The sequence below is a fragment of the Gymnoscopelus microlampas genome (assembly GCF_963454915.1).
Source record: "Gymnoscopelus microlampas genome assembly, chromosome: 24".
Lineage (NCBI taxonomy): Eukaryota > Metazoa > Chordata > Actinopteri > Myctophiformes > Myctophidae > Gymnoscopelus > Gymnoscopelus microlampas.
Genome location: NC_139961.1, coordinates 6,441,019 through 6,462,189, shown reverse-complemented (window position 1 = coordinate 6,462,189; position 21,171 = coordinate 6,441,019). Strand labels below are relative to the sequence as shown.

Below are 21,171 nucleotides of genomic sequence, written 5' to 3'. Positions count from 1 at the left end.
AGATTTTAACGCCGAATACCGAATATATACATATTTTATAACTGATCTCAAAATGGACCCATAGTGATTATACGTTTTGCCATAATCATGTAGCTCTACAACAGAGGCACAGCCATGACAGCAATGGTACAAAAAATGTGCTTTAAAAAAAATATACATATATATATATATTTTTAAATACCGGTAATCATATTCGGCCATTCGGTAATCGGTTATTCGGCCAACTCTTTCCTATATTCGGTTTCGGCCAAGCAGTGGCGTGCACAGACATTTTTGAGGGGCAGGTGCTCAAGTAAATTATACTTTTTTTTGTTTACTTGGTCTGCTCTTTTTTCCCTCTACACCTATACCTCTTTGCAAAAAATAGCAGATCTACAAGCCCACAACGCCTCGCAGCGCGAGGCGTTGTGAGCTTGTAGATCTGCTATTTTTGGCTAAAGTTCTCCTCAGAAAAGGGATGCTAGGTTTCGAGTGGTTATGGTAAAAAGAAAAATCATATCACATAAAGATTTGGCGGACCCCCTGTAGTAACTCTGAGGACCGCCTAGGGGTCCCGGACCCCCTGTTGAAGACCCCTGCAGTAAACTAAAAAAAAAACAAACTTTTTTTTCTCCTTTTTTTCAAAAGGGCACTTCTGGTCAAGAGGGCAAAGGGCAGGTGCTCTAGCACCACCTAGAGTCTATCTGTGCACGTCCCTGCGGCCAAGAATTTCCCATCCGGTGCATCCCTAATTCCAAATGTGACGGAACCCCGGTTCCGGTTCCTCGGTGTTGGATTCCGGGTTCCCACCAGTTCCGGTTCTCTCCCCCCCAAACCCTTTATAGTTTAGTTACCCAGCGCCACCGGCTCGTCCCGCCGGCACCGGCACAGCTCTGCGGGCGAGGAGCAGCACGGCTGCAGCCAGGGCTTCCACACCATGTGCCAGCGCGACATCTGGCTCTCCGCGGCGCCACCGGCGCCGGTGGGCTCCAGGGAGTCGCGGTGGCGCCTCACGGCCGCCTCCATGGCCTCCAGGACGGCGTGGAAGGCCGGCTCGGTGGCGGGGGTCAGCGGCGTGGTCTCCGACGGGTCCCGGGAGAGGTCGAACAGCAGAGGCGGGCGGTGCTGCGTGACGTAGGCCGGCGTGCAGAAGCAGGCGTGCGTGTGGAAGCACGCCGTCTCGTTCTCCGGGTGGAAGTCGGGCGTGAAGTAGAAGGCCTTCCACACGGCGCTGCCTGCATGGTCGACGACACAAAACACACATGCCTTTAATACGTGCAAACCGGGAACGCATGGCTGTGTCATTTTTTGATTTCTTTGGGCTATTCAAAAATAGCAGATCTGCTACTTATTTGAAAAATCGTGAAAATGTGTGCAAATCTTTGATTATTGTCTCCGCCAGGAGACATTGTTTTCACTTTCCGTGAAACAAGCTAACATTGGTCAAGCCTCACGTGACACGTGACAATACGGTGAAATAGTGTGATCTGATTGGCTAGTGACGTATAGCGGCCTATAAATACATGTGTCACTTTGAAAGAGTCTGTGCCTCTTTCAAAGTGAGGTAAGACAGGAATAATCACGAAATGGCTGAGAAATGGCGGATACTGTAACAATTGGATAGGACACTTACACAGACAGGACAGATAGGACACTTACACAGACAGGACGGATAGGACACTTACATAGACAGGACGGATAGGACACTTACATAGACAGGACGGATAGGACACTTATACAGACAGGACGGATATGACACTTATACAGACAGGACGGATAGGACACTTATACAGACAGGACGGATAGGACACTTATACAGACGGATAGGACACTTGTGTCATGTTACTATGACACAGTAACATGTTCTATTTTTTGTAAGAATTAGAACATAAGAATTAGAACATTCCCAACATTCCCAACACAAGTCTGCTGGCAGAGACTTGTGCTCCGAGGAGCACTTTTTCTAGTTATTCTTTTTTTTACTTTTCGCTCAAATCTTTGCTTCTGGGGGCTCCCTGGAACAACATATTTTGAGATGGGGGTCCGCGCTTAAATACATAAATAAAATACAAATACAAAGGGTGCCATTTCTTCTTAGGCCTTTCACGGCAATCGGACACTGCATTCATGATTTGAGGCATTTTGTTCCAAAAATGTGTTTTGCTAAATTAGACCTGCTGGTGGCATTTCTTCCTGGGCCAAGTGGAAATATACGTGGAAAATGTCATGGAACTCGCATGCTGCGTTCATGATTTGAGGCATTTTGTTCAAAACAAACAAATCCTGCAAACTTTGGAAGCCAATCTTAGCCAATGAGGATGGAATATGGAAAATGGGACAGATCCGTCTAGATCACGTGACTATGGTACTGTGTACCGATTTGCGTGTTTTTGGACAAAATGTTTAGGAGTGTGGTGTCTGAACATAGCGGACCGGTAGAAATAAGAATCCATATCCGGCGGCGGAGAATAAGCCAACGCTCAGAGTCCGAGTTTACATTCTCAACAATTCACTTTATTGTCAAAGTTCTCAGCAATCCATACATCCAAGTCAATTCAACATACGGCGCGTCTTGTTCACAGAACCTGGTACATTCTTGCTGAACATGGCTCTGCGTGGGTCCAGATTACAGAGCCCCGATTCTCACAAACACATCACATTATATGCAAGCCACGGGCCCTCTTCCTGACCATTCACAATACAGGTTGCTAAGAACAATGGATTTCTTGGGGTGGGCCTAAAAGTCACACACTGGGTTACGATCTGCCTTAGTTTTAGTATATAACATTTATCTATCAAACTGTACCTTTACACAAGCTCACATTATAACATTATTATTCAACATTTTATTAGCTTCGAAATGAATCTAAACATTGACATGTCTGACGTTGTATGAATTATTTAGATGATCAAAGTTACTTTAAAAGAAACGCATTCTTCTGCAGCTCCGCTCCTCTCCTCTGGAGAGAGAGTCAAAATCCTTTACACAATGATGTCGTCTTAACATTGGCTTAGACACAGAACAATCTTTATTTTACTAAAACTTAGTTCTATCCATCTGTATGATTAGCAAAGACTAGTACACTTTGTATAGGCTTATTCTACTTGATTCTTGAGTCAGTTTGATGATTTGGGAGAGACAGCTGGCGACAGGCGCTCCTACATAATTATTATTAGGCTCTCTCTGAGTAAACAAAAGATTCGGCCCGGGTGGGGTGTCATAGATTCACACCCCAGACAATGGACAGGAAACCTGGCAGTGTTATCTTGACCAACTCTACAGCTGGCATTCACCACTAATAGCTTGGTAAATTTCCAGTCTCCTCATGCTTTGGGACACTTTAACAATTTCTGGGTTATAATGTATTAATAGCATAATATTTTCCTATTTCATAAGCACAGGGCCCGATATTACACGACAGGAGTAATACCAAAGAAATTGTTTAGCAAAAGTCGGCCTCATGGTGGCGTTATGACAGGCTGATCTGAAAAATGTGGGGCAGAGGTTCTGCTGTGGCATCCAGGGAGTGTGTGTGTGCGCAGTTTGACAGCGACCGGGCCAACGGTGCCGGAGATTAGCTGCTCGCAGACAGATGGACGGATGGACAGGGTGTAAAACATACTCTCTCGCCATGCCTTTCGGCCTGGCGGATTCAATGACTACGCATATTACAGGCTTGTGATACATATCAAATACATATCAATTCCATGTCCTTGCCTTGAAACAGTTTGAGAACCACTGACTTTTAAGAAACCTTTTAAGAAACTGTACGCCTGCCTCTCTCTGTTTGCTGTTGTAATTCTTCAAACAAATGAAAGTATCTCACTGTTGGGCGGACGCCATCTGACGGCGTTCAAGTAGGCGTTGCAGTAATGGAAGAGGAACTGGTGGTGAGGTGATGATGGCTCCTCCTCCTCCTCCTCCTCCTCCTCCTCTCTGCCCTGGAGCAGAGCCATGAGGTCACGACCGTCTATCTGTCTGCACAAAGACACAACAACTCTTTAATGCATTAAAACCGGGAACGCATCTGTGTCACTTAAGATTTCTTTGGCTATTCAAAAAAGCAGATCTACAAGCTCATAGGTGCAAAGATTTGCACCGAGTGCAAATCTTTGACTATATATAAAAAAAATTAAAGCGAACATTTTTAACTCAAATCTGTGGGTCCCTGGAACAACATATTTAGAGATGGGGGTCCGCAGCCATGTACATATAATTTTGGGGGTCCTTGACATGAAAAACTTTTGAGAACCACTGATATCATAGCAACATAATAATAATTTAAAAAAACTGTTATGATTTAGAATATATTTGTAGAATCCCCCAGAAGCAAAGATTTGAGTTAAAATGTTTTCTTACAACAAACATAGGCCTATATTTAAAGATTTGAAAACCGGGAAAGCATCCGTGTCATTTTAGATGTTAGCGTTGGCTATTCAAAAATAGCAGATCTACAAGCTAGCAGCGCTTTAATCTGCTATTTTTTAAATGTTCTTGAAAAATCTTGTAACGTTTTTTTTTTATATATATATTTAGATTTTTTTTAACACAAATCATCTCTTCTGGGGGAGTCCCTGGTACAAAACATTTTCAGATGGGGGGGGGGGGGGTCTGTGGCCAAATCCATATCATTTTGGTGGTCCTTGGCACGAAAAAGTGAGAACTGCTGATTTAGAAGACATTTGTAGAATCGGCCTCAGGTCTTAATGGGTTAAGGTCCTCGATTTAAAATGGATGCGTTTGGCTTTTTTAATGTTTTTTTATGCGCCTTTTGGAACCTTGTACGTTTTTTGTCTCTTCATTTATTGACATCTCGGTGTTCTTTGTGTGAATGGGAATGTTTCTAAAGTTTTTTTTATGTGTGGAACACGGGGTGAAAGCCCACAAATGTCATACTTTATGAGCCAATGAAGTCGACCTTGACGACTTTACTTCAATACATTTATACCTCAGAAACAGTTGCAATGGTTGTAAAAACCCTAGTGGTCTAAATACAGGGGTCTTAAACAGTGGGTCCGGGACCAAGGGGGTCCCCAAATTATTTTGGGGGGGTCCCCAGATGATTAGCCTAATGTATTAACATTCACTCAACAGTAAACAAACTAACATACAGTATAAGTGTGCATACAGGGTATCTGCACATTTATAAAGTTACAATGTAATGACTTTTAAGACCTTTGTAATACCAAATTGGCAAATATTACATAAGGGACAGAGGCACACAGTGTGAAAATAACAGATCTACAAGCTCACAACGGCTCGCACCGCGAGGCGTTGTGAGCTTGTAGATCTGTTATTTTCACACTGTTAATATTGCACATATTGTATAAGGGAAAGAGGCAAACAAGATGCAAACAAGAGGCAAACAGTGGGAAAATATCCGATCTACAAGCTCACAACGCCTCGCACCGTGATAGTGTTAGTGTGGGGGGTCCCCAGTTCAAATATGATTATTTAGGGGGGTCCCCAGTTCAAATATGATTATTTTGGGGGGTCGCGGCCTGAAAAGATCATCTATTTTCGCTGCACAACATGATCTTCTATGGAATCCCAGTGACTGAAATCAGTGAGAAATTTAAAGGAGTAGTTCACCCAAAAAATGACTTATTTTCTATCAATTACACACGCCATGAAACCTTGAATTCATGGAGATTTCTTTGCTTTTGTCGCATTCTTAAGGCAATAATTTGATGACCGCCGGAGACTTGGGTAGGATCTGCATTTGAGTCTCCTACCGTCATCAAATTATTGGCTTCAGAATGAGACAAAAACGAAAAACTTCCCATGAATTCAAGGCTTCATACGGTATGTAGCCTTGGAAACCCATGCCTTTTTTTTTGTTTCAAAAGAAAAAAAGCCTGGGAGAACCTTGCAGGAACGCTGGTCTTAGGACCTTGTTATCTCCTAACCAATCAGAGTGCTCCAAACCCAGGCGCTGGAATCCAGCGCCTGGGTTTGGCTCCGCCCTTCAAGACCATCGATTGGGCTCGTTCTTTCAGTCTATACGGTATGTAACTGATAGAAAATAAGTCATTTTTTGGGTGAACTACTCCTTTAATCCACGCGGCTATAAGGGGGTCCCCTTGTCAATGTAATCGCTGAGCCCACCTGTCCTGGGGGAGGTCTCCTCCGGCCAGCTTCACCACGGTGGGGAACAGGTCCATGTTGCTGGTGGGCTCGTCCACCTCCCGGCCCGCCGGCAGCGTCCCGGACCACCGCACGATCCCTGGGACCCGGATGCCCCCCTCCCAGTTGGTCGACTTGCCCGCTGTGGTGTGTGTAGGGAGGCAACGACAGCCAATCAGACTCAGTATTGGTTTAACCCATTAAGACCCGAGGCCGATTCTACAAAATGTCTTCTAAATCAGTTTTCTGCAAAACGTATGTTGCAGTGGTGCTCAAACTTTTTCATGTCAAGGACCCCCAAAATGATTTGGAAGCGGACCCCCATCTCAAATGATGTTGTTCCAGAGACCCCCCAGAAGCAAATATTTGAGTTAAAATGTTCGCTTTAAAAACAATATATATATATACTGTATATATTCAAAGAGTTGCACACATTTAAGATAATAACAAATAGCAGATCTACAAGCTCAATAGAGTGACAAACCTTTTCATGTCAAGGACCCCCAAATTGACACGGATTAGCCCGCGGACCCCCATTTGAAAAGATAGGCCAGGGACCCCCATTGGAGAAGATTTGTACGGCTCAAGCAGTGATTCTCAGCCACTTTAAATTTCAAGGACCCCCCAGTTTAACATGCATTAGGCTACGGACGGACCCCCATTTAATGGCATTTATATCTCTGGGACCCCAATTTATATAATGGGACCCCTGCATTGTATATGTTCATTTAACTAAATGGAACCCATTTGTACACTGTCAGAGTTACAGACCCATAAGGGTTCATTTGGTTCCTAACTATCCATCATTTAGCTGGGGACCCCCTGGGAACTCCCTCAAGGACCCCTGGGGGTCCCCGGACCCCACTCTAAGGCTCTTCACCTTTGTATATCCCGTTCCATCCCCGGTGCACCTCTCCGCTGGCAGAGATCTCCTCCAGGTGAGCTCCCTGGTCTGAGGTCAGATACACCAGCGTGTCGTCCCTCAGGCCCAGCCTGTCCACTGTCTGTAGGATCTGACCTGGGATCAGATTACATCACACATTATACTGTAACAAATATGTGGTTGTTAAGACTTTGTCATTCCAAATTGATATACGTATTAAAGCCACGGAGCCTTATCTGCCCAGAGTGTGTGCCAGGAGACCCACATAAGAGAAGGTTTGGTTCAACAACAAAAAAAGTATTTCTTTCTTTCTATCTTTCTTTCTTTACTTTACTTTATTTGTTTATTTGGACAGGACAGAGCACATTAATGGACGTCACATGGGCGTAAATACACCGGATTTAGCAAAGATGCTAATTTCATCCACAGTCCTCACACAAAACATAAAATCAGAAAAACAGACAAACGGTGGAATACATTTACATAACATTACATAGGGCATAAAAATAAACCTAAACTAGAAAATGTGCTCCTCGGAGCACAGGTCTCCGCCAGTACTGTTTAATCCTGTCTTACCTCACTTCAAAACACATAAATGATCTTTTGAAGTGACACACCTATTTATAGGTTCTCTATATTTCATCATGCGTCTCGCTAGCCAATCAAAGCACACCCTTTCAACATATTGTCACGTGTCACGTGAACCTTCACCAATGTTAGCTTGGTGGACACACGGAAGGACGAGAACGAAAACATAGTCTCCTGGCGGAGACAAACGTGATCACAAATGGTTTCAGCTTTGGTTTTCAAGCAACCATCTTTTCAGATTGAATTTAAAAGATGGAAATGTAGCACAATCCCTTACACGCAGAGGAAGGCCATTCCATGCTACACAACCCTGTACTGAGAGGACATTTTGACCCAAAGTTGTTTGCCGGTGCGGCACTTCGCAATCGCCTCGAGTGGTTGATCTGGTACTGATTCCTCTTTCAGGTTTCCTTTCAATGAATTCACTTAGGGGGGGGGGCGGGCACAGACCATGTAGGGTCTTGTATGACCCCAACCTGTTTGAAAATGTTGAAGATGCATGTTCTCCCCGTGTCTCCTAGGGTAGGTACCCTCACTACAAACATGCAGTAATCCTGGTCACTATACTGCCTCCCCCTGGCCAGCCGGGGCGCCTGATGGAGGGGAAAGGAACTGGTTGGAATAACGTGTTCCTTCCACGCGCTACGTCCAACCAGGGAAACTCCCCCCCTGTCAGGTGACAAGAAGGTCAGTTGGCTCTCATGCATTGAAGGAGGCATGAGCTCGGCCCTGGCCTCCCTAGGTTGGCAGAGGGAAGGTAGTGCCCAGGATTACAGCTTAGGCATTGGCACTGGGTGAAAAAAAATAGGGGTTACAAAATCGTGGGATAAAAAAAAAAAAAAAAAAAAAAAAATGTTGAAGTTGTCAAAGCTAAAAAAAAATAGCCTCCGGAGGATGTTACAATGATGATATGAGTGAGGCTTCCTGTCAAACACTTTGAGCACACTTTTGTAGAGCTGTTCTACAGTATTCAATGTGTGATAGGATCATACAGTGAAGATACGATTTGGCAGCTCCAACTGTCAGGAAGGGTCTGATTTGGTTATATGATATATTAAGCCATTCAATTCGTGGGACGCATCTGTGTCATTTTAGATTTCTTTGGGCTATTCAAAAAGAGCAGATATACAAGCTCATAGCGTGCCACATTTTCAGTTTTTTCATGATTTTTCTAAAAGAAGTGCCATGCCATGAGCTTGTAGATCTGCTATGTTTTTAATAGATAGAAATTTTAAAAATGACAGATTCTTCCCCAGAGTAGTTCACTCAAAACATGACTTATTTTCTATCAATTACACTCCCCATGAAGCCTGGGATTCATGGAGATTGTTTAGTTTTTGTCCCATTCCTAAGCCAATAATTTGATGACCAGTCGGAGTCTACCAGTAGAAGACTGAGTCTCCTACTCAAAGAGTCTCCTACTACCTAGACTGAAAGAACGAGCCCAATCGATGGTCTTGAAGGGCGGAGCCAAACCCAGGCGCTGGATTCCAGCGCCTGGGTTTGGAGCACTCTGATTGGTTAGGAGATAACAAGGTCCTAATACCAGCGTTCCTGCAAGGTTCTCCCAGGCTTTTTTTCTTTTGAAACAAAAAAAAAGGCATGGGTTTCCGAGGCTACCTACTACCTAGCATCTGTCTAAAAAAAATAGACCATCACAATATAATCTGTACATTTAAACTATAGAAACTATAGGATACCAGGTAAACATTGAGCCTATAGCATCTGTCTAAATAGCAGCTATGAAAATCACTTTTTAAACGTTTAAAATGTAATGGTCATCAGATCTGGGTGAAGTGCTTATGGGCTAAGGTGGAGTCTGAAGAGGAACGGCAGAATAAACACATAGATATGCAACACTTTAGGCAAGGGTCACTTTGTAAATGGACAGACAGAGGGCGGGCATTTTTTTCAACCACTTTTAAGCCCTATAGTTAGTGTACTTATGCAAATGACAAAGAGCAAAGAAAGAAAATAGCAGAACCAGAAACTCTAGAGCTTGTAGATTTGTAGGTTTTTGGGCAAAGAGATTTGGTGTAGAGCAGGGGTCTTCAACAGGGGGTCCTCAGAGTTACCAAAGGGGGGCCGCCAAATCTTTGTGTGATATGATGTTTTGTTTTTTTACATTCACCACCCTAGCATCCCAATTCTGAGGAGAACTTTTGCCAAAAATAGCCGATCTACAAGTTTAATCTACAACACAATCTTATACAACACCTTCACTTAATGCGGCCCACAGGTTAATATCAGAATAGTGATATTTTATTGATTTCAGCTGTTACAATTCCAAACATGCAAACATGACCCGCTTTAATTACTTCAGTCTATTAGTAGCTTAATGACTAGTATTACAATTCTATTGTCTTTTTTATGTCCAATGTATTTGTATTTAAGTTCATAAAGTTAACATAAGTATATGAAATTAAATAAAAATGATACTTTTCAGGATTCCAGTTAAAAAAATAGCCGATCTACAAGCTCAGTGTGAGGCGTTTTGAGCTTGAGCAGAACAGGTTGAATAACAACGCTGGTGCACAGCACTCACCTACGCTCCAGTCCACCTCGTGCACCGCGTCTCCGTAGATGCCGTGCTGACTGGAGCCCCTGAAGGGAGCGGAGGCGAACAGGGCCGTGTGCACCTGGACGAAGGAGAAGAAGAGCAGGAAGGGCCCGGCCGCATTGCTGCGGACACACCACCATGTTAAAAAACACTTAACCATTTAAAACTAAGACTAAATATATTGACAATTTCGACAACAAACAAAACTAAAACTAGACTAAAATGTCAGTGAAGGACTATAGTGGAGAAGAGATCCAGTAGCACTAAAAGACAAGTCATTTTATGTTTGGTTGTGCTTGGGTGTTGCGCTCTGAAAATAGCAGATCTACAAGCTCACAACGCGTCGCGCTGGCTATTTTCAGCATGGAACCAAGTGTGAAAATCTGCCATTACGACGCCATCAAGGCACCGCCAACATACATTTTTGTTGACAAAATCAACTGTAGATTTAGTCAACTAACGATATTTAGTCGACTAAAACTAGACAAAAATTAAAACATTTCAGATGACTCAAATATGACTAAAACTACACGGAATTGTATTCAAAATAAAACTAAATCTAGATGAGTTTGTAGATCGGCTATTTGAACTATTTTTAAATGTTTTTCAAAATAGTAAAAAATGCCTTAAAAGTTTAGGCGACCTTATGCCATATCTCTAAACTTCTTAGGCATTTTTTTTACTTTGAAAAACATTTTAAAATAGTGAAAATACAAGCTCACAACGAGTAGATGTAGATCGGCTATTTTCACTATTTTAAAATGTTTTTCACCCACCCAAGTTAATACGGCATCGCAATCATGGAGCCACTGTATCCAGATTGTATACGTTGGCTATTCAAAAATAGCAGATGTACAAGCTCACAGCTCGTCACTTTGTGCCACGCCGCGCTGTGGGCTTGTACATCTGCTATTTTTTTTACATTTTAGTTTTGAATCTTGAAAATATTGGAAAATGTCAAATACTTTTGGCACAAAACGTTTTCAGATGGGGGTCCGTGGCCAAATACATATCAATTTAAGAAATACTGATTTAGAAGTGTTAGAACCGGTCACAGGTCTTAATGGGTTAACCATTTACCTCTCTAAGAAGTGCACAGCCTCGTGGGTCATCCTCTGGGTCAGGTTCTCGGAGATGAAGGGCTGCTCCACGATGGTGTGGTCCCTCATGAGCAGGCAGTTCAAGTCCGGGAAGACCACCACAAAGACCCCGAAGAGCCCCACGCCGATGGCTACCACCAACGCCACGCCCAGGACCACGCCCCTCCTGTCACGGTATAGGGTTGTCACAGTCGTGACATTTCGCATGTTAATTGTCATACAATTATTTGCGATTAACAATGTCATTGTATTTTTGGCATTAAGCGTTGAGAACATATACATCTAAATGACTTGTGATTATAATTTATATAATAATAATTGTGATTATCTCAAATAATAACTGATCAGGTAAATGGTGCATTTATATAGTCAATGGTGCATTTGTACAGCGCTTTTATCCAAAGCGCTGTACATAGATTGTGCATTACATTCACCCATTCACACACACACATTCACCAACCTGCTCATCAGCAGCAATTAGGGGTTCAGTGTCTTGCTCAAGGACACTTCAACACCAACTCTGGGGGAGCCCGGGATCGAACAGGGAACCTTAGGTTCCCATCCGGCCGCTTTACCCCTGAGCCACTGCCGCGCCCTAGCCTCGATCTCCAGGCTTTTATTGTTTAGTTTTGCTAAAAAAATAAAAGCCTGGACCAGCGCGTCGGTGTACCCGGTGTAGGAAGTGTTTAATTTCCCCAACCAACCAGAGTGCAGTGGGCGTCGCTCGTAATGTTGTGTTGACGGGGGGCGGGGGTTGGCTGACAGATCGGTGAACCAATGGGATCACACGCATTATCTCGCCGGGGATGTTAAACCCGCCCCTCTAGGCCAGATATGGGACGGGCTAGTGCAGTCTACTGCCGCCCTAATCAGGCAGTTAAAGGGATTGTAGACAGTTCAGAGATAAACAAAGAAAAAAACTCCAGCAGTTCCTTTCCCCGACCACCAGGGGGTGACTTCCATAGAGTTAAGGGGGCTTCAAAACGAGCCATGCCGAATATAGGTTGCTTTATTCGGATAGAATTCGCGGAACTGCCCGCCCCTGCCGGTTCTCTGAATTTTTATTTTTAAATAGGCTCTTTCATGATAAATTGACCACATATATGAAGTTAAACAACTAAATTCTATCCAAACGATTTTTTTAAAGTAAATTCTGTGCCTCAAAAAATAAGTTTGAAAGCGTTTTAAAACCGAAAGTAAAAAGTTCCCACGGACACGGACGCGCACATGCGTGCGTTAATTTACGACCCGGACAAACATAAACAGTAGGGAAAATACGGATTTCAGAAAGAGGACTGTGTTTCAATGCAGGAAAACACCCCAGCATCATTATATAGTGGCTGATAGAGGGGAAAAAATGCAAAATATATATATATAAATATGTTTCAAATGTAGGCTTAATGTTGCCTACAATCCCTTTAATGTTTGTAATGACTGTGACGGGCCTTACCGGACGGTGACGGCGCCGGTGTAGTGCAGGAGGGCGGTGGTGGCGACCAGTAACCCCAGGGCGCGGTAGGGGATGTGGTGGTCCACTTTGAGCAGCACAGAGCTGTGTCCAGGCTGGCAGTCCCTCAGGTTGGTCATCACCTGAAAAAAAAAAACAATGTCACCCACTTGTTCAGTTGATTCTGATCACGATGCTGGCCTACAAACGCAACCAAAGGTATGGCATTGGCACCCATGGATTAAAGCAAAATAAAATATCACGTCTGAACAAATGTGTGTGGCCAAGTGCTTGTGTGTGATTAGTGAAACAGTGTGAAAGGAATGTCAATACAATATTATAATGTTTTATATAATAATAATAAAGGGGTCTTCAACAGGGGGTCCGGGACCCCTGGGGGGTCCTCAGAGTTACTACAGGGGGGCTGCCAAATCTTTGTGTGATATGATATGCTTTTTACATTAACCACTTGAACCCTAGCATCCCTATTCTGAGGGGAACATTAGCCGAAAATAGCAGAACTTCAAGCTTGTAGATCGGCTATTTCTGGCAGAAAGGTCCGGTATAAATGGAAAAGGGAGCAAACCAAGTACAGAGCCAGCCAAACGCCAAGTTTATTAAGTATAGAGGGTTTACGTGGTTAACACATTGTGTGCCAGAGGTTTATTAAAAATACGTTCTTGGTTTACCTATGATCCGAGATGACTATTTCTACGCATTTGACGTATTACCTCGTGTTTACCTTGCTTACTGTAAATTGTTCTGTATTAAGAGCGTCTGCTAAATGCATAAATTGAATATTGTAAATAGATTCTGACCGTGCCGTAGAAGCGTTGGAAGCCGTGCACAGAGGGGTGGTGGCAGTGGTCCTCGCTGCTCTCACAGTTCAGGCCCAGGTGCCATTTTCCTATACCGACACAAAACAACAACGAATGAACGAAAAAGAGGGTCACAACAAGTTTCCACGTGGTAGATCCACGTGAAAGCCCAACACCAACACAAGCAACGCTAGATCTGAATAGTGAATATTCATTCCATTTCTGACAGTTTGTATGGGAAATTCTGAACACGTTCATTGCCATTGACGTCAGATCTACGTCAATTAACCCATTGAGACCTGGAACTGTCTCATTTTTAGATTTGAGCTAAAAAGCATTATTTTACACTTTGGGCTATTCAAAAATAGCAGATATACAAGCTCATAGCGCGGCACCGAGTGCCGCGCTATGAGCTTGTAGATCTGCTATTTTAGAAAAATCGTGAAAATGTGTGGAAATCTTTGAATATATATATTTTTAAAGCGAACATTTTTAACTCAAATCGTTGCTTCTGGGGGTCCCTGGAACAAGATATTTTGATGGGGGTCCGCGGCCAAATACATATAATTTTGGGGGTCCTTGACATGAAAAAGATTGAGCACCACTGATATAGAAACATACATTTTTCAGAAAACTGTTGAAATTTAGGAGACACGTAGAATCGGCTTCAGGTCTCAATGGGTTAAAGATCTTGACTGCGAGAGAAGGAACGGGCGGATGTGATCCCAAAAAGATTCACTTCCCTCCACTCCTATGTTGCAAGATGTAGAGATCTACGAGCAGATTCCTCCTCGATGTCCCTGGTACAAATCTACGTACTATGGGGGACCGGGCCTTCTGCTCGGCCTGTGGAACAGCCTCCCTATTGACCTGAGAGCACCACAGACCCTGGACTCTTTTAAAATAGGCCAGAAAACATTTTTGTTTCATAGGGCATTTTCGTGTTGAATTGTTGTTTAGTCACATCTGTTTTTAAACCCTGCTTTTTTTTATTACTTTATATGATAGATGATGGTTTGCCATGTGGCACTCTGAGATTCCTTGTGAATGAAAAGCGCATTACAAGTAAAATGTATTACTATTTATTATTATTAACTAAGACAATTCATTTTATGCTCGATTGTGCGCGTGCGTGGTGCTCCGAAGGTAGCCGATCTGCAAGCGCGACGCGTTGTGAGCTTGCAGATAGGTACTTTTTCGGAAAACAAATAACTTTTTGGTGACTAAATCAATGGTGGATTAAAATCTTAAAAATCTTACGATATTTAGTAAACTAAAACTAGAAAAGGGGTCGGCCAAGAAACACCTGGCGGAGAGACCTGGAGGCAGACACCAAGACCATGAAGATGACATGGAACCAACTGGAGAGAACAGCTCAAGACAGAGACGCCTGGAGATCACGTGTTGACGGCCCAGAAGGGGTAGTAGGCGTAAGTAAGAAGTAAGTAAAACTAGACATAAACATTTCACATGACTAAAATATGACTATATGGAATTTTATTCAAAAGACTATGACTGTCAAAAACAACACTGCTGTGGGGAACACCCCTTCCCTCTCCCAGCAGTATTGACGCACCCAGCCCGACACAGTCAGTACTGTACTACATTGGTTCTCAAAGTGGGGTCCCCCAGGATTTGTGGGGTCCTTGGGCACGAAAAAGGTTTGATGACAACAGCTGTACCGTACCTATGAGAGCCGTCTGGTAGCCCTGCTGTACCGTACCTATGAGAGCCGTCTGGTAGCCCTGCTGTACCGTACCTATGAGAGCCGTCTGGTAGCCCTGCTGTACCGTACCTATGAGAGCCGTCTGGTAGCCCTGCTGTAACGTACCTATGAGAGCCGTCTGGTAGCCCTGCTGTAACGTACCTATGAGAGCCGTCTGGTAGCCCTGCTGTAACGTACCTATGAGAGCCGTCTGGTAGCCCTGCTGTACCGTACCTATGAGAGCCGTCTTGTAGCCCTGCTGTACCGTACCTATGAGAGCCGTCTGGTAGCCCTGCTGTACCGTACCTATGAGAGCCGTCTGGTAGCCCTGCTGTACCGTACCTATGAGAGCCGTCTGGTAGCCCTGCTGCTTGGCGATCCTGGCGAACGTCACCTCGTGGCTGGGGAGGCCTCCTGACACCGCTGTGAACAGATAGACCCCCAGCATCCCTGTGCCCACCATACCTGTAAAACACAACATAACAACATATAAATATAAGAGATAGACCCCCAGCATCCCAGTGCCCACCATACCTGTACAACACAACATAACACATACTGTAACATTACATCCCAGAGCAGTACAGGTATTTTTTTTACTTTACTGGAGTATTTCCAATTTTCAGTACTTTTTCTTCTATTCCACTACATCTCAGAGGCAAATATTGTACGTTTACTCCTCTACAATTATCTGTTACTTTGTAGATTTTCATTATTATTACAAAACATACATTAACCACTTCAGCCCTATACACATTTCGGCTATTTGAAAATAGCCGATCTACAAGCTCACAATGCGTCGCGATAAGCGGCTATTTTCAAAAGAATTTTATACATTTGAAAACTTGTGAAATGGGACATTCTGCACAATGAGTACTTTCTCATTTTGGTGCTTATAACATAACATTACATCCCAGTGCCCACCATACTGTACCTAGCGTGGCACAAAGTGACGCTCAGCGAGCTTTTACATCTGCTATTTTTTTTTAAAGATTAGAAAAATATCTAACATTTTTGAAAGGTTTTGAATAATTTTGAATTTATTTTAACATAAATCTTCTCTTCTGGGGGGGTCCCTGGCAAAAAAAATATATAAAGATGGGCGTCCAAAGCCAAATACAATGGTATACAAAAGTTTGAGAACCACTATACTAAAGAACTAGAGAGCTAACTGAACAAACACTCTATAGCAGAGGTCTTCAATAGGGGGTCCTCAGAGTTACTACAGGGGGTCCGCCAAAGTCTTTGTGTGATATGTAATTTTTTGACACTGCGAGGCGTTGTGAGCTTGTAGATCGGCTATTTTTGGCAAAGAGGTATATAGGTGTAGAGACTAAATGTTATACTATATAGAGGGGGTCCCTGCTTCATCTTTCTCTCAACTAGGGGGTCCTTGAACTGAAACCGTTGAAGACCCCTGCTTTATAGCAATGATTACTTTAGTTCACCCAAAAAATGACTTATTTTCTATCGATTAGTCACTCCATGGACACTTGAATTCGTGGATATTTCTTTGTTTTAGTCAGATTCCTAATCCTAAAACAATAATTTGATGACCAGCGGACCGGTAGGCAGCGGTTCCGGTAGGAGACACAAAGGAGACTGTGTGTTTCCTACCGGAACCGCTGCTGGTCATCAAATTATTGGCTTATAGGAATGCAACAAAAACAAAAAAATATCCACGAATTCAAGTCTCCATGGTGTGACTAATGGATAGGGGGAAAAAAGTCATTTTGGGGGTGAACTATCCCTTTAAGAATTTAAAGCTAACACCAATATGACATCAGGGTGTTAAGTGGTACAGTAGTGGCTGAACTGACCCGAGCGTATGGGGTAACGTCCGGTGAGGAACGCCGCCCTGCTGGGGGTGCAGAGGGGTGCGGCCGCGATGTGGTGGGTCAGCTTCACCCCGTCCTGGGCCAGTCTGTCGATGTTGGGGGTCCTGCAGGGTACAGTACACAAGTAACAACACACCGTACCTTCAACCCAACACCACACCACACCTGACAATTAGTGTCGACAACAAACTTTGATTCAGTTTTAGTCATAGTCTTTTGAATCAAATTCCATTTAGTTTTAGTCATATTTTGGTCATCTGAAATGTTTTGTCTAGTTTTAGTCGACTAAATATCCTAAGATTACAGTCGACTAAACCTACAGTTGATTTAGTCGACTGTAATGCATTTTGTCGGTGCCTTGATGGTGTCGTAATGGCAGATTTTACACTTGGTTGCGCTCTGAAAATAGCCGATCTACAAGCTCACAACGTGTCACGCTGCGACGCGTTGTGAGCTTGTAGATCTGCTATTTTCAGAGCGCAACCAAACATAAAATGACTTGTCTTTTAGTTCCACTGGATCTCTTCTCCACTAGATCCCTCACTAACATTTTAGTCTAGTTTTTATTTGTTGACGAAAATGGTCGGTATATTTAGTCATAGTTCGAGTCATCGTAGCTTAGTTTTTATTTAGTTTTTATTTCGTTTTCGTCAGTGTAAAAAGGTAGTCGACCAACATTTTTCGTCATAGTTTTAGTCGACGAAAGCAACACATGCTGTCAACAACTAGGCCGTCACAATTATCACATGATCGCCTAATTGCAATTATTTGAGACTTTAGACCTGTGCCTGTCGGGCACCGGCCTACTTGGGAACGATGCAAGTTGGGAACAGTGAAAATAGGGAATGGATGCCTGTTATGCAATACACATTATACCCGTTGTCATGGCACCCGTTTTAACCGTCTGTCTGTCTATCTGTCTCCCTTTTATGGACATATATGGAGATCCATGATGTTATCAGTATATGGGGGCATACAGTATATGGTCTGCCCATATAACGCCTCTCAAACGCCTCTCGTTTGAGAGGCGTTGTAGATCTGCTATTTCTTAAATATTGTGGATATTTGTACAAATCTTTGTGTATATATATATATATATATATATATATATATTTTTTTTTTTTTTTAAGCAAATATTTTTAACTCAAATCTTTGCTTCAGGGGGGTCCCTGGAACAACATATTTTGAGATGGGGGTCCTCGGCCAAATACATACAATTTTGGGGGTCTTTGACATGAATAACTTTGAGAACCACTGACATAGCAACAACATTTTTCAGAAAACTTTTAGGAGGACATTTTGTAGAATCGGCCTCAGGTCTGAATGGGTTAAGGTTTTATTTTCCTTTCCTTCTTCTTATTTTTTTTTACCTCAGTGTCGTGTTGCCGTAGCAACCAAGGTCCCCGATGCCCAGGTCATCCACCATGATCAGAACAAAGTTGGGCTTTTTGCTGCTGCTGCCCCGTTCCCCAGGAAGAGAGGTGCAGCCTGCCCCCCTACCCCACAGTGGGACAGCCAGCCAGCACAGCCACACACACAGGGACTGGGACAGCATGGTCAGGACAGCCAGCAGACAGGCAACGCTCTTTTACACTGCAAAAAAGGAGAAAAATAAACAAAAAAGGGTTCGCAAACCTTCTCCTTTTGTGCAAAGACAATAAATGCATTATTTTACACTTTGGCTCTTCAAAAATAGCAGATCTACAAGCTCGTAGCGCGGCACCGAGTGCTATTTTTGAAAAATCATGAAAATGTGTGCAAATCTTTATATATATATTCTTTTAAAGCGAACATTTGTAACTCAAATCTTTGCTTCTGGGGGGGTCCCTGGAACAAATTATTTTGACATGGGGGTCCGCGGCCAAATACATATCATTTTGGGGGTCCTTGACATGAAAAAGTTTGGGAACCACTCATATACGTAGAAACATACATATTTTCAAAAAACAGTTAGGATTTAGAAGACATTTTTGTAGAATCGGCCTCAGGTCTTAATGGGTTAATACATTATAATTGTCCTCTATAACTGTCCATCTATAACTAAAAAACACCTTAAATATTGTGTTTATTTTAGAAACAGTTCATCTTTCACTTATTGGGGACAATGCCCGTCGCAAGTTGATGTTGATGTCATTTGCCATGTGTGGTCCATGGAATGCATGAGCAAAAAAAAACATTTAAAATATTGATTTGATGCTCATCTTAACCTTAGGAAGTATTACGTTTTTTAATTTATTTTCACATGCATTCCATAAATTCCATAGGGATAGACCACACATGGACAAATGACATCATTACATTACATTACAGTCATTTAGCATACGCTTTTATCCAAAGCGACTTACAATAAGTGCCTTCAACATAGGTAGGGTACGAAACTACTAATCACCAGAAGTCTTAAGTGCATTTCCTGCAAAAACAAGCAACCAAGAGTATACCTAGCGCTAAGGTAAAAGTGCAATATATCAGCTACCTACTTTCTTAAACAGATGAGACAAAATAGCAAAATCAAATGAGCAAGAGCTAAAACAAATAAGTGTATCGACTAAACAAGATCCAATAAAACAATGCAACAATAAAACAAGAGTTCGTACAACTAGTTGACAACAAGGAGGCCAGGCAAAGAGGAAGGGTAGTGTTTCCTGTAGAGGTGGGTTTTCAGCCTGCGGCGAAAGATGGCCAGTGACTCGTAACTTGCAACGGGCAAACGCAAGGCAATTGTTATGGCCTAATCCCTAATGCCATACCAAACTGGAGGTCCTTGGAAAATAAATAAAACACAGTTTGAGAACCACTGGTATATTTTGTACACAAATATAGAGCTTAATTGGTTAAAGGCTTTGTGGGATGGTTTTATTTCAATATTGGCGTCACAGAGAATGATCTCAATGCAACTTTTTTGGGTTCACAAACTTTTCAGGCCGCGACCCCCCACAATAATCATATTTGAACACCCTGACAAGGACTTGGAATTGTAGGAGTTGAGGAATTACATTTAGTTTGACTGTGAGCTTGTAGAACGGCTATTTTCACAACGTTTGCCTCTTTCTCACGTAATATTTGACATTTTGGCCAATTTGGTATTAAAAAGGTCTTAACAGTCATTAAATTGTAAATGTATAACTGTGCAGATACCCTGTATCACGTATACTGTTGGTTTGTTTACTGTTGAGTGAGAAAACAATGTTGGACATTAAAGCTAATCGTCTGAGGGACCCTCATCCCCCCAAAACAAATACATAATAAATAATAATTCCAAACAGGGAACCACTGTTGTAGCAGAGTGCAACATACAAATGAAAACAAACAAACATGAAAACTCACAATGGAGTAACAGACTCAGCTAAATGACTATGTCACCGCCCCCCCCCCCCCCCTACATAATGTACAGTATGACATAACCTTATAGTAATCATCAGTGGTGTAAAGTAACTCAGTACAATTACTCAGTACTTTTACTTCCACTCCACTACATCTCAGAGGAAAATATTTTACTTGTACTCCACTACAATTTTTTGGGAAAACTTTAGTTACTAGTTACTTTGCAGATATAAATGATTAACTAACCACTTTAGCACTATTTTATACATAGGCTATATGCAAATAGCAGATCTATAAGCTTGTAGATCTGCTATTTTCCCCAAAAAAATTGAGTACCTTTACTTTTGGTACTTTAAGTACATTTTGATACCAATACTTTTGCACTTTTACTCTGGTACATTTTTAATTCCGGACTGTAACAGAGTATTTCTACATTGCAGTAGGCTATTGATACTTTTACTTAAGTACAAAAGCTGAGTACTTTTTCCACCACTGGTTAATCATTAAGATTCATACATAATACTCAGAAGAGAGAATCACTTTTTCAGCTTCACGTTGATACTATAGTGTTCCAGTTCCAATTGTGTCTGTTAGTTTGTTTATTTGTCTGACTGTTTCATCACCTGAAATGCATTTATTTTGTGTTTACTAAAAGACCTGTAGAGACCAGACATTATAGCTTGCCACCACCTTGAAATGTAAGGTAAATCAACTAAAAGCAGGTGTATGTGTAGACTAAACAGCCCTGTGTGTCTGCACATTGAATGAAAGTAAGGTAGCCTACCTTTAAAGCTGCTGTACTGAC

General features: G+C 42.5%; 1 protein-coding gene across 1 annotated transcript; it reads right to left on the bottom strand.

Annotated features, from left to right (window-relative positions):
* Positions 1–546: 546 nt before the first annotated feature.
* On the bottom strand, positions 547–21,171 carry sts (steroid sulfatase (microsomal), isozyme S). Its single transcript, XM_084051093.1, has 12 exons — positions 21,151–21,171; positions 18,416–18,638; positions 17,028–17,149; positions 15,550–15,672; positions 13,503–13,591; positions 12,688–12,827; positions 11,218–11,403; positions 10,123–10,259; positions 6,987–7,124; positions 6,089–6,248; positions 3,807–3,958; positions 547–1,214 (listed from the first exon to the last, which is right to left on the bottom strand). Exons 2-12 carry the CDS (start codon positions 18,598–18,600, stop codon positions 826–828), a joined length of 1,821 nt encoding a protein of 606 aa, XP_083907219.1. The 5' UTR covers positions 18,601–18,638; positions 21,151–21,171; the 3' UTR covers positions 547–825.